Source organism: Monodon monoceros, unplaced genomic scaffold (genome assembly GCF_005190385.1).
Source record: "Monodon monoceros isolate NGI ecotype Baffin Bay Population unplaced genomic scaffold, NGI_Narwhal_1 Super_Scaffold_3, whole genome shotgun sequence".
NCBI classification, from domain to species: Eukaryota; Metazoa; Chordata; class Mammalia; order Artiodactyla; family Monodontidae; genus Monodon; species Monodon monoceros.
In genome coordinates this window covers 54853518-54868059 of record NW_021703780.1, presented here as the reverse complement: position 1 = coordinate 54868059, position 14542 = coordinate 54853518, and the positions used below count along the sequence as shown (strand labels likewise).

The following is a 14542-nucleotide window of genomic DNA, read 5'->3' as shown; positions in this document are numbered from 1 at the left end:
GTTTTATTTTCCCGTCTTAATCTCATGCTTTTACAACAAAAATCTTTATACAGCTTCCAAGAAAAGGCCTATGAAGTCAGATACATGAGTACATGTACATGAAAACATCCATCCAGCTCCTCACTGAAATTGTGCATATTAAGAACTTTAGTGTTATACCTCGAGAAAACTGTAAAAGACAAAAATGGACAAAACAAGACCTCTGGGTCAGTGAGAGATTTTGTTGAGGCCAATAAAACGCTCTACAATGATGGAAATGTTTCCTCTGTGCCAGCCAACACAGCAGCCAGCAGACATCTGTGACTACTGAGCACTTGAAATGTGACTAGAGTGACTAAACTGAATTTTTTATCTAATTCTGATCAATTTAAATAATGACTGCTTTATTGGGCAGTCCCAGCATGTCGCAAGTCTCAAGGGCAAAGACATCTTCTTCCTTGCATCTCCCTCAAAGCACCTAATAGATCAGAATATATCATATGCACTTTGGGAAGGAAATAAATGACTATTTTAAAACAACGTATATGTATTTCATAAAATATACTGTGTAGGAATAAGTAGGAATGAAGTACTGATACGCACAATATGGATTAATCTCAAAAGTATTCTTTTGAGTGAAAAAAAGCCTTACACACAAGAACACACACTGTAGGATTCCATTTATATGAAGTTCTTGAAAAAGCAGAAGTAACCCACAGTAATACACATCATAACAGTGGTTGCCTTGAAGTGGGAGTAGTTGACTAGTAAGAAACATAAGAGGACTTCTGGGGACAACAGAAATATTCTATATCTTGATGGGTGGGTGGTCACACAAGTATGTACAAATGTCAAAACCCAAACTGTAATCTTAAGATCTGTGCATTTTATGTAAGTTATACCTCAATTTAAAAAGATACCCACAAGAAAATGCTTATGTAATGAACGAGATTTGCAAAGTACTTTTCACCTACATTTCATTTGCCATTTTTCAGTAACAACATCTCAGCACCCTGGACAGACATTATTAACATTTGACAGATGAAGAAAGTAAAAAGATTAATGATTTGTCCAAGTAGTAGTCCAGAAGAGGCAATCTCAAAGCCATGCCCTTATTGCCATGCCATTCAGCTTTCCTAAGGGGTCAAGGTCATTCATTTCCAGGGTGCCACCCTCTCCCCATGGCTCCCCCAGGAGGCCTTACCAGCACACGGCCATCAGCCTTGGGCTGCCGGGCCAGGCTCACCCCCATCCACTCATCATCTCTGTCTTCCCGGCAGGTCTTTCCACAGGGCATGCCCCGATTCTTCCCTGGAGGAAAGAGAGAAAAACCAGGCTTGGACTGAGGAATGCTACTCTCCTGTCTGCTTTCCAAAGGGCGTAACAAACAACCCAAGTGTTTGTTACTGTTACCGAACGCAGGACCCTGTGCCCGATGCACAGTGAGGCCAAACAATACGAAAGTCGGAATTGGGAACAGAGAAAGGTTTATTGCAGTGCCCTGCAAGGTGACAGGTAGCTCAAGGCTTAGAAAACTCCACACTCCCTGAAAGCTTACAGCAAAGCCCTTTTACAGGAAAGGTGAGGCACGGGCGGGGTTAGTTTCTGGAAGCTTCTTGGTGTCAGATCCTTTGTTCCTGAGGTCGGGTCACGATGTTGCTGTAAACGTCCACCAAACAAATGTTAGTCTCTGTTATGACAAGAAGGGGCAAGGTCCCAAGGATCAACTTTCGCCCTCCTAGGTCCAGGCCTCGTTAAGAGGAGGGGTCCCTGCGCAGGCCGGTCACCCTGCCCGGGAGCGCTGGTCCAGCACCCAGCCCGGGTCCTCCCGCCAGTGCCCAGCCCGGCTGAGGAGGCAGATCTCAGCTGGCGGCGCCCTCAGGGCCAGGTCCCCAGGGCCAGGTCCCCAGACCCCGCCCAGCCGTCATCACTGAGGGAGCCAGACGCCCAGGACCCAGCGGGCCCTCAGGCTCCTTAGGCCGCCCAACTGGGGGCCAGGTCCCGCAGACTGCGATCCAGGGTGACCGCCGCCGCCATTAGGTCGCGGAGGTGGGCACGGGGGAGAGGTTCGCCGCTGCCTCAAGGCCGGAGCCCAGTAACAAGGGCTCTGGAGCCCTGCAGGACACAGCCCTCGGCCTGTCCCCGGGCCCCCAGCTCACCCGCCGGCGGAGGCCGAAAGGCCTGGAGGGCCCCGGGGAGAAGGCCGTGACCCGCCTGTCTCCACACTCTCCGCCACGACGACCGCTTCCCTGCTGGCCCGGCGGAGCAGGACCTCTGACCTCTGCGCTCCGGCTCTCGCGGTAACAGCCCCGCGGCTGCCCCGCCCCTATTACATTACCAGCCCGTAAATAAGGAACTGGTAACAAGATGCAAGTTGACTCCACCACCACGTATGTTGTTTAATTCAGTCAATTTTTTTTCATAGCAAGACTTTCTCAAGGAAGGAAGCAGTACATTGATTTATATTATGAAGTAAGCTCCTTAATTTGTTATATACCAGTAACAAACAGCCCACAAACCAGTCGTAGACACCACGGACACCTCCCCTATTTCTGCTATAGAAAATCGTGACAATTCTTCATTTAAAAAAAATAATAGTTAGAAGATCTTGAGGGGAAAGGACTTTGAAGAAAGTGAGGTCTTGAATTGATGAGTACAATAAAATATAGCTCTTACTTATTGAGAACCGACTATGTGCCAAGCACAGTTCTGTGTATTCATCTCTATTATCTCATCAATCCTCTCAAGGTAATCCTTATGAGATAGCTATCTTCCTTCTGATTTTATAGGTGAGGCAACTGAGGCCAAAGAGGCTCTGGGACATTCCCAGTAAGTCCCAGTGAGTAACTGGTAGAGCTGGGCTCTGAACCCAGGCAGATCTGACTCCAAGGATGATATATTTTCCACCAGACCAAGCGGGCTCTTATAAACATCCCTCAGTCATATCTTTTCCTACTTAAAACATAAAACCTAACATTGCTTTTAATGGCCTCCCACCTTGCACGTAGGATCGAATCCCAACACCTTACCCCAGCCTGTCAGGCCCTGTGTAGTCCAGCCCCAGCCCACCTCACCAACCTCCTCTGCTTCCACGCTCCCCTGCTCACCACTCCAGTGATGCTGTGCTTGCTCTAAATTTTAAAATGGCACAAACTTTCCTCCACTTGGAGGTTCTGCCTCCTGTACCTGCCCGGCTTACTGCTGTGCATCTTTCCGGTCACTGTAAAAGTCACTGCCCCAGACCCTCCAATCTAGATCAGATCAAATACTCACCTCCCCTCTGATCTTCTCACACTCAATTATTTGTTTAATATCTCTTTTGCCTACTAATTTATAAGGCCCAGGACAGCAGGATCTTTGGTGTATCCCAGTGTTTACAAAGTAACAGATACTCAATATGTGGTGGGTGGATGGGTGGAAGGAAGGAAGGAAAAATGGATGAATAATCAGGAAGAAAAAGAGGAAAGTGTGAGGGTGTGATACCCATTCCCATCTTGGCAGTGAAAATCCACTCACCTCGAGCCATGTCCAGTTCGGTGCATCTCCGGTCAGGGTTGGTGTGGACGCGGCACTTAAACACAGCCCCAGGGGACTTCACTGAAGTGCTGTACTTGGAATCCGCCTTTGGTGCACCCACAAGGACCCTGCACATCAAGAAGAAAGGGCATTCGGTCACAACCCGGTACTAAGAAAGGGCAGCCAATGGTTAAATCCTCACCCAACCATGGGTGTGTTGTCTGAATGCTCCCTGGGAGATCATACCCCAGCACTACACAGTGCTGGAGCGGGGTGGGGGCAGAGAAGAGGGACTCCTACAGTGAACCTGTTATGATTTTAACATGCCTGGAAAAAAATCTGAGTTTGGTTGGGAACACATACCACCAACAAACGGTTCGTATCCAGAATGTATAAAGAACCCCCACAGATCAATAACAAAAATACAGACAAACCAATAGAATAATAGACCAAAGGCTTGAACAGATCCTTGATGAAGAAAGATAAATGGCCAATAAACGTATGAAAAGGTGCTCAACTCTATTAGTTATCAGAGAAATCCAAATGAGATACCACTTCACACCACCTAGAAGGCTAAAACCAAAAAGACTGAAAACGCCAAGTGCTGACAGGATATGGAGCACCTGGGACCCTCACACCATGCTGTGGGGAGTGTAAACCATCACGACCACTTTGGAAAAGTGATTCAACTCCTAAGAAAGCTAAAACAGTGCCTACCTTCTGACCCAGCTATCTCATATCTAGGAACATACCCAACAGAAACGCACATATGTCTACAGGAGACATGCACAAAATGTTCACAGCTGGGTGTGAAACGGCCCCAAACTAGAAGAAACCCAAAGATCCATCAATGCTAGAATGCATAAATAAACTGTGGTGTAGAAACAGAATTGTATACAGCAATGAAAATCAATGAACAGTCAACTGCAACCTCATGGAAGAAACTCACAAACACTGAGCAAAAGACATTGGGGACAGTGGTGTACTCACTGCCTGATTCCACTTATCTCATGTTCAAAAGTAGGTGAAATTTAACAGTTGTGTTAAAGGTTGGCTACCTCGGGAGATGGAAGAGGGTTGTAACCAGGAAGAAGGGCTCCTGGAGAGAGGTGCTTAAAATGTTCTCTTTTTCAAACTGAGTGGTGTTTATACAAATTTGTGAAAATTTATTCAACTGTAGATATGTCAATGGGCACTCTTCTGGATGGGTTACACTTCAACCTTTTAAAAACTTTAGTGAATAAATAAAAAAAAATTTAGAAATGCCTTTTGACCCATGTCCCCCTCTTGCCCCTCCCTGCCACACACACATGTACATTTAGGGGTGACAGGAAAGAAGTAGCAGCAATGTGGAATTATAAACTGCGTCCTCTAGCCCAAAGCAAACCGGAGATAGAAGAGTTTGGCTACAACAGGTTGTGCATCTTTCATCTTGAACTGAAAAGCTGCCCTGGGGATGAGCCGTCCCCAGCAGGGCCCTTGCCCACTGGAGGAAAAGAGCAAGACACACCAAGATGACAGAGACACACATTTGGGTACAGAACATGGGGGAATGGCACACATTCCCCTCCAGATGTTACAAAAACAATTCTGACCTACAGTTTTGTGCACTGTTTCTGGAAAGCAGTCAACCAAAGAGCTGTAGCAAAGAATACTAACTACCCCCAGTCAGGAATGGTTGGTGCTGAGCTACAAGGACCTGTACAACGAAACTTTAAACAAAACCCATGCTGATGTTCAAAGAGTAGACAGTGCCAAGCCACTGCAGCCTGGAAGGCAGATGCGATTCCCTCCCAAGGCTATCGGGCATGTTATGAAATAGATCATTTCCCACTGGCCTTGGAATGGAAAGCATTCTCCGTCATGCATCTCTGGAAAAGGTGTCTAAAAGCACAGGTTAGAAGGACCTTAAACAGCCTCCCTAGGGCTGTAGAAAGCTGACAAAGGCTCCCCCCCAACTCTGTCCTAAAAGCCACCTTCATCTTGGGATCTCAAACGTTCACCCCAACCCTGGTCTCAGAATGACGCTGCTCCCCTCCAACGCTCCGGCTGAGCGAAGGGGTGGAGATCTCCAGATCCGAAAACGGAGGGCTGAGACCCTCAGACGGGCCTTCAGCAAAGGCTGGCAGACCCCACAGGGACACCACCCTAATCTGGCTCAGAGACATGGTGTCAGGTTCACAAGGAGGCACGTGGGTCCCCTGAGCCCAATCCTTCAACCCCCCAGGCTAGGAAGGGTCTCCTTAGTGGAACCTTTCTTTCCAGGTCAGTCTCAGAGAGTCTGGATCTGATCCTATGAGGAATCAAATCATACCACACTGAGGGGTGAGAGGAGCCAGGCCCCCAGCAGTGAGGGCACCCCCAAGCTGCCTGCTGCCGCTCAGTAACAGCCCAGGATCTGCAACCCCCCAGTGCTCCCCAGGCAGCTCCCAGCCTCTGCCTCACCACGATGGGCCACAGCTGCAGGACCCCCAAGCAGAAGGGGGGCTGGAACCCATCACCTTTGGAAATCCTAGCAAGCACTTTCCCCACAGACCACACTGCTACCATCAACCACATGAGGGCAGCTTAGCCGGCCTGCGACTGCTCTCACTCGAATACAGGACGACACACCAAATGAAACTCCAGGGAGAAGAAAGCCACATGAAGGGGTCAATTTCCCCTCCACCCCGGCTTCTGGGGCTGAGCTCCAGAGCCACTGGGGCTCGGCCAAGGGTGGCTCTCTAATGCTGGCTGTGTTTACACAGGTGAGAGGCATCAGCAGCTTGCCATCTCTACACTGTAACACCCACCGCCTTTCCACATGGCAGGCCATAGGAGCTGTGGAACATAAAATACCTCCTCCACTAGAAAACCCCCATGGGACAGACCTGGGTCCAGAAATTCCCACCAACTCTGAATTTATATCAGCACAGCGAATAAACGCCAATTGCAATCCATGCTATTAAAAAAAAATCACAAGAACTAAACAAGGGGGAGAATTCATCATGTACAAAGGAAGGGAAATGGCTGCAAGAAACAATGGCCTGTTTCTCTATTATGTCCCCCACAGTGGCATTGGAACCCCAGACCTTCCACAGACTGCCACTGCTCCAGACTTCTCAACACAGATACGCAGGTATCCAAGCAGGAAGGACCCTGGAGAGCTTAAATCCCAGCACTGCTTTTCCCAGCCGAGAGCTGAGACAGAGAAGCAGAAACTTATTTCAGAATCGAAAGTTGGAGAAGGGACCTGCTGAATTATGTTTTCCTTCCAAGCCCAAGGTACTCAATGATCCTAACAACAAGGGCTGATCAAGCACTGATAACAACCATCTGGTTCAAACTCTTAATCAGCTACTCAGAGGAGGTTTTTTCCCCCAAATCTAACAAGAAATGAAGCAAGAGATAAGGGGGCGTGTGTGCACTTGTGTGCATGACATTCACAGTGGTGGCTCGCTGGAGGACGAGCCCGTATCTCTGTGTTCACAGAACACTGTGGCTTCCTCCGCAGCCTGGTGCTGCTCTTTACCTAGGCCGCCGGCCAGCAAGACTGCTCTACAGGCCAGCCGATGAGCTTGCCTCTTCTGAAGTTAGTTCAGCTGGTTATTCGCCAGGCTGGTCCCAAGAGAGAGGGCACTGGCCCAGAGTTCAGGGCATGCCACTGAAAGATGCCATCTGCTTTTTTTCTCGTTCTCAGTTACAGAGAGACATCCCAGCCACTTCAAATGTCCACCCCACCCCCCCGCCAGAATCTTTCCCGGCACTCTTGACAAGACAATAAGATGTTTCTTTCCTCTGTACAGTTACCATCTAAAGGAGTGTCCCCACCAACAGGCTCCCAGTGATAAATCATCAGGCTGTTTCGGACCTTTGCTTGCTACTGCAAGTGTGGTCCTCAGGCCAGCAGCATGGAAAACACCTGGGAGCCTGATGGGAATGCAGAATCTCAGGCTCCATCCCCAGCCTGCTAAATCAGAGCGTGCATTTTAACAAGCTCCCCAGGTGATTTATAATCTAAGAAGTGTTACAGAACCACCTACGCTGATTACAAATAATCACGTTCATCTGGGGCCCGTATGAACTGATGACCCCGAGAAGCAAGGCTCTCCTCTCTCATCCCCAGTTAAAGAAGCATACAAATTTCCCAGACATTTTAGCCTCCTCCTTAACTCAGAGCTTGGGTTCCTAATTACAAGGACAACCAGCCTGTAATGGGCCCTTGGAGTGTGCAGGTGCTGGGCTAGGCTCCCTCCGGGCACAATTGCATTTCATCTTCACAGCAAGCCTATGGGAGGCACTGATATTATCCCCACTTTACAGATGGAGAAGCAGGTGGCCACACAAGGTCATGGGACTTGCCTGAGCCCACAAAGCACGGTAAGACACCAAGTGCAGCACGCACCCCAGCAGTGGGGTGCAGGGCCCACTCCCCTACTCTGCCCATCCCACGTCAGCCAGAAAGGAGGAAAAGGGAGCCAACAGGTGTCGAGAACCCTCTCTGGTGCCAGCCACTCACACATGTGACCTTGTCTGAAAGAGGCATGTGATGCTCTGCAGGTGGCCCTGAGCTTAGAACTTAGATTGGAAGCTCTGTCCCCAAAGGACAGACAGGGGTTTGGAACTGAAAGATGGTCCTTCTCCTCCCCATCAGGCTGAATTTCAATCATCTTCTTGCTTTCCTAGAACGTTCACATGGTTGGCATGGTGCTACCCAGAGGTTAGCCTCTCTCTGTCTCTCTTTGTATTTTATTGAAGTATAGTTGATTGAAAATGTTGTACGGCAAAGTGACTCAGTTATACATATATATTCTTTTTCATTTTCTTTTCCATTATGGTTTGTCACAAGATATTGAATATAGTTCCCTGTGCTACATAATAGGACCTTGCTGTTTAGAAGAGAACATAGGCAAAACATTCTCTGATATAAAACATACCACTGTTTTCTTAGGTCAGTCTCCCAAGGCAATAGAAATAAAAGCAAAAAATAAACAAATGGGACCTAATAAAACTTACAAGCTTTTGCACAGCAAAGGAAACCATAAACAGAACGATAAGACAACCTATAGACAGGGAGAAAATATTTGCAAATGATGCAGCCAAGGGCTTAATTTCCAAACTATATAAACAGCTCATACAACTCAACAACCAAACAAACAACCCAATCAAAAAATGGGAAAAGACCTAAATAGAGATATCTCCAAAGAAGACATACAGACGGTCAATAGACACATGAAGAGATGCTCAACATCACTAATTATTAGAGAAATGCCAATCAAAACTATAATGAGGGGCCGCCTCTCTTAATGAGCAGTTCACGAACCTATTTGGAAATGTGGGCCCATCCGTTCATCTGCCAGCCCCAGTTATGATCATGGGTTGTCTGATTTCCTGCTCAAGGCAATCCTGTCAGGCAGCTTCTAGTGTGCACTTTACTCAGAAACGGTGGGTCACATTGCTGAAAAGTGGCTGGGATTTGAACCCAGGGTGTCCATGTCCAAGGGCATGTTCTTTCCAGTCCCCCCGAACACCCACTTTTATTTATTGATTTATGGCTGCATCAGGTCTTAGTTGCGGTGCGCAGGCTCTTTGTTGCGGCGCACGGGCTTCTCTCTAGTTGAGGCGTGTGGGTTTTCCCTCTCTAGTTGTGGCGCACAGGCTCCAGGGCTCGTGGGCTCTGTAGTTGTGGCACGCAGGTTCCAGAGCGCGTGGGCTCTGTCGTTGGCGGCACGCGGGCTCTAGTTGAGGTGTGCGAGCTCAGTAGTTGTGGCTCACGGGCTTAGTTGCCCCACGGCATGTGGGATCTTAGTTACCTGACCAGGGATTGAACCTGTGTCCCCTGTATTGGAAGGCAGATTCTTTACCACTGGACCACCAGGGAAGTCCTTCCCTCCTATTGTGGCAGTTTAAATGCACTCCATATTTCCAACAGAGCCACTTCCTTAGTTGACCTGTGTGTGGGGAAGCAGGTTACCAAGGCTCCAGTCCAGCCTCCCATCCTACTCTGAACCCATCCCTCACCTCCTGAGAGCAAACCACCAGTCAATTCCCCTGGGAGCAGGTGGCAGAAAAGGGCTGAACCACAGCTACTTCCCTGGGGGAGGCTCGGAACTGACATCATCCCAAGGGCTCCCTCCCTTCCTACAAATACCACAGAAGTGATTCTGCAGGGCGAAATTACAGCCAGATCGAGGACAGCAACTGGGGATTAAAAACCTTAAACCCATTAGGTTTGCTTTCAGGCATTTGATCCCCAAACGAAAACTTCCCTGGGGACCACGTTTTAGTTACAGGAGTGGAATTCAATCACTGCGTGTCCACCACACCTCAGGGAAACCCCAGGTATCACTCCACATCCCTTACTGCGCAAAACACAGCCAAGACTTGAGCAGTGGGAAAGCCAGTGCCAGGAAAGCCACCTTACCATGCCAAATCCTTCACTCCCCCGAGAAGGAAATAGGTAGAATTCCACGACCAACCGGGAAAGAACAGAGTCACGGGGAAGGTCCCACCCCGGAGAGAAATTAGCCCCCCTGGCCACCCTAGATGGGAGTAAAGGGTCCTCAGAGGCTGCTGCCCCATCCAGGGGCTCAGGTCCTGGTAGATGTACCCGGAGAAGGAAACATGGCAAAGAGCCGAGGTTTTCCTTCCCCACCTGAGAGCATCAAGTAAACATTAAAATTCAAGAGGCAGAGCAAGCTGCAGAGCTCTGGAGACCTGAGTCCTGAAATCTTCCTGTTGGTTTCTCGTGAAAGTTTCCTTCTCCAAGAAAAATAGGTCAATACTTTCACATTTACTTTTTTTTGGGGGGGTAAAATTCTCACCAGCACCTTGCAAGTGTGGACCTACCTCCCAGACTTACCTGGAGCCTGGGATGAGGGCCAGAGCTCCCCAGAAAAGAAGTGACCTCCCGCCTGCTCACTGAGAAAAGAGGCATGCAAAATGCTAGGATTTACCTCACACCTGTCAGAATGGCCATCATCAAAAAGACCACAGATAACAAATGTTGGCGAGGCTGTAGAGAAAAGGGAACCCTCCTACACTGTTGGTGGGAATATATTGGATAAACTGGTGCAGCCGCTATGGGGAACAGTAGGGAGGTTCCTTAAAAAACTAAAAATAGAACTACCATATGACCCAGCAATTCCATTCCTAGAAAAAAAGAAAAGACTAATTCAAAAAGATACATGCATCCCAACGTTCAAAGCGGTATTATTTACAATTGCCAAGATATGGAAGCAAACTAAGTGTCCATCAACAGATGAATGGATAAAGATGTGGTATATAATATAATGTAACATTACTCGGCCATAAAAAAGAACGCAAATGGCAAAATTTCAATGGATGGACCTGAATGGTGTTATTCTTAGTGAAATAAGTCAGACAGAGAAGGATAAATACAGTATGTTATCACTGATATGTGGAATCTAAAAATGCAACAAACTAGTGAATATAACAAAAAAGAAGCAGACTCACAGATATAGAGAAGAAACTAGTGGCTAACAGGGGGGAGAGGGGAGAGGGGACAGGGCAGGACAGAGGAAGGGAATTAAGAGATACAAACTATTACGTATAAAATAAATAAGCTACAAGCATGTATTGTACAGCACAGGGAATATAGTATTTTGTAATAAATTTAAAAGGAATATAATCTATAAAAATTTTGAACTATTATGTTGTACACCTGAAACTTATATAATATTGTAAGTCAATTATACTTCAATTTTAAAAAAGATTTTAAAAACTCTAGGGTTTACAATCCCACAGGTCTCCAATTAAAGCAGCCATCTCAGATCCTTTTGGAAGTAGACATACAAATGAATACACAAAAATGCAGATTTATGTAGAGCATGACCAAAATTTTAGAGACCACACATAATAGTGTCTTATGCAAGACTCTGTCATTCATTTCTGTATTGAGTGCTGACACTGAAATTTTGATAAATAAATGGATCAACAAATGTACTGAAAGCAAACTTTTAGCATCTAAAGGCAGGATGAAGACCATTAGCTTCAAATGTCAGATCAAAGTAGCAATAGAAATAGCTATTCATATTTATCCAGGGTTTACTCTGTTCTGCATGTTACATTCCAGACTTTGCAGACATCATCTCATTTAATCTCCCCACAATGTGATGAGGGACAAATTCTCATTATTCCTCTTTTATAGAGGAGGGAATGAGGCTCAAACAGCTGAAGTAACTTGCCAAGAACACACCGCTCCTAAATGGGGGCCAAGTCAGGCACCCCCCCCCATTATGGCACAGACCACGGATTTGGTTGTTGCTGGGGAACCAGGGGCCATAATGAAGGCAGAGCCAGGTAGAACCCCACTCCTCTGCATCTGGAACATCCACTCCAGGACCCAGCCTGATGGAGAAGAGGTGCCAGGACCCTGTGCAGTGCTGCGGTGTCCCACACACACGGCCGACTTTGCTCTGGCATCTGTGCACGTTGCAGCATTTTAACACTAAACAGTCCAGAATGGGAGAGGTCACCTGGGCTTCAACACACCAAGGGATGAGCTGAGATGGAGGAAATTCGTTCCATACTTTTTTTATGCTCAGATTTGCTCTCATATTTTTGGCCGCCTGTACAGAAATTCTGACTCTGCGTGGGTTTCTTTAACAGACCCAGGGGTAAATCCTAAACACAGGCCGCCATGGCTTCCTTTCCCATCTACTCTCCAAACAGAGCTTCTTAAATAAGCCATGGGAGCCCAGAGGACTCAATGGAGCAGGTGGAGGGATGGTAACAAAAGCAGCCCAGGGAGGTTAGGATGAACACACGGAATAGAACGCTCCATCTTTCCTAGGACACTTCTGTCTTATAGAGACTTAAGCATGACAGCAGGACCTACAAAAGTCCCTGGCAGAATCACTGGTCCCTGTTTACTGAGCGATCAAGCATCTCTGGAAAGCAGAACCCCAGGATCTCTGCACAGGTATCCCGTGGGTCCTGAATAAGCATCTGCTAAGGGTGTCACCGGGAAGCAACCACGACCGTGATTCCGTAACTTTTCCAAGAAAGTAAGACAGAATCTCATGACACAGATGCTTGGGTGCCTTGAAGCTCCACACTCAGACTCTTGACTTCTTGAGAGGCAAAGGCGCAGGCCCCAGCTCGACCACTGTGTCACCATGTGACTTGGGCAAACACCGTCTCTGTGCCTCAGTTTTCCCCTTCATGAATGGGGCTACAATGATAACCAGCTGAAGCAATTGCAGAGAACATTAAGTGAGTTAATACGGGCTTAGCGCCCTGTAAGTGTATTCCTGCTGCTACCGCTGCTGCTGCAAATTTAAACTCACAAGTCCTTTTTGTTCTCCCAAAAAAGCAGACACTGGGGACCAAGTGAGCCTGTGGTTTCAAAGACTGGATTTTTCCGAATCCTGGATTCACTTTCACTTCCTAAGTGATGCTCAAACACTTTGCTTTGGTTGGTCGCCAAATCCACGTGGCTTGAGGCTTTGCAGTTCACAAGGTACCAGGGTTGAGGTCTGGCAGCTCCCTCCAGCCAAGTGCTCGTCAACGACTCAATGGCTCAGGGTAAGGTGGGAGCTCTCTTCCTCCTCCGTCCCTCACCTGAGACTTCCCAAAGGTCAGGAAGAGACACCCTGGGAGTCTGCCTCGGAGCCAATTCTAACAGCCCAGAATCCCAGCGCCCCCAATACTGATACAGCGGGATAAGCAGAGGCACAGATGATCCCAGCCACACCACAGGCCGAAGAACACACCTCACATCTCCGAACACAGCCTTTCACACACGATGGGCTCCGTGGCCGCCGTAGAGGTAGGTGTGCACCACCTGAAGCCTTTTGGCTGCAAGAGGACAGTCAGCTGACAGCCTCCAGCTGCAGCCCCCTCCAGGCAATCAAGCTGAGGCCACGCATCTCCCAGGCAGCCCCAGGGACTGATTATAATCTTGGGGTGGGCGTGCCCGCGGCAACACTTGAATCAGATCCCAACCACAGTCCAAGGCTCTCCCTGCCCAATCCTGTCTCCTCCCCAACTCCCAGTTCTTTCACCGGCCTTACCGCCCACCCCCATAATTCTCTTGCACAGGCCCCCAATGTGCATGCATCACCAAGGCTGGGATGGACCTTGGACAAGGTGTGTAACTCTGTAAGCCTTTGTTCTCTACCTGGCAAACTGAAAACCACTCACTAGGTTGTCCCAAAGATCCCACTGGGGACTATTACGCTTGTGAAAGCACTGGACCTCTTGTAGATGCCCTGCAAATCCTATCTGATGGGATCGTTCATTTTGTTTTGTTTTGTTTTTAACATTTATTTACTTATTTGGCTGCACCAGGTCTTGGCTGCAGCATGCGGGATCTTAGTTCCAGACTCTTAGTTGTGGCATGCGGGATCTAGTTCCCTGACCAGGGATCAAACCCAAGGCTCCCTGCATTGGGAGCACGGAGTCTTAATTACTGGACTACCAGGGAAGTCCCCATTTTGATTTCTTAAAGTTATATGCTACTTCCTTGAAAACAAATGATTTCTGAGAACACCATGGCTGCTTTTAACAAATGTGAATATGGCATTTTCCCCAGACAAATCACAATGGGAGTTATCAGAAGGAGACCATTTCCTGACCAGCAGCAGGTCACCAGGGACTCAGAGCTGGCCAGGGCCCGGCCCTTCACACTTTCACACTCTGGGCTGCTAGAAACTGGCTGAGAAGAGTCTGTCTTCTTGCCCTGGAAGGTTCTCTCCTGAGGGACACAGCTGCCTCTCCCCTGGCCAGCGTTCAGCACTAGCTCAGGAAACAGCACCCTTGCCAGCCTCCTGAGATCTTCAGGGAAACGTCCTGGAAACCCCAAGGGATGCTTTCCGGGTCCCCTTAGAACTCGGGCCTCATACATGTGTCATCCCTTCTTGAGTGCTCTGAGAAAGCAGGCTCTGCAGGGCCAGTAAGAACCAAGAACGAGGTTTGAAAAAGCTACTTCCAGAAAATCCATATGGGGAAGTGGAGCTACAGCCCCACCTGAGAGCCTGACATGGGACAGAACGCCACAGAGAGGGCACCACAGAGGTTAGGAGGAGGCCCGGCTACCACCATC

The 14542-nt window shown here is 48.1% G+C and overlaps 1 protein-coding gene across 1 annotated transcript in view; it reads right to left on the bottom strand.

The window, feature by feature from the left end:
• Positions 1-14542, bottom strand: part of ITGA9 (integrin subunit alpha 9) — a 348367-nt gene that overhangs the window by 328260 nt on the left and 5565 nt on the right. Inside the window, exons 2-3 of the mRNA XM_029244105.1 lie at positions 3496-3623; positions 1184-1290 (exon numbers count right to left, since the gene is read on the bottom strand). Coding sequence (XP_029099938.1) covers positions 1184-1290; positions 3496-3623 — 235 coding nt within the window. The remainder of the gene's footprint in view (positions 1-1183; positions 1291-3495; positions 3624-14542) is intronic.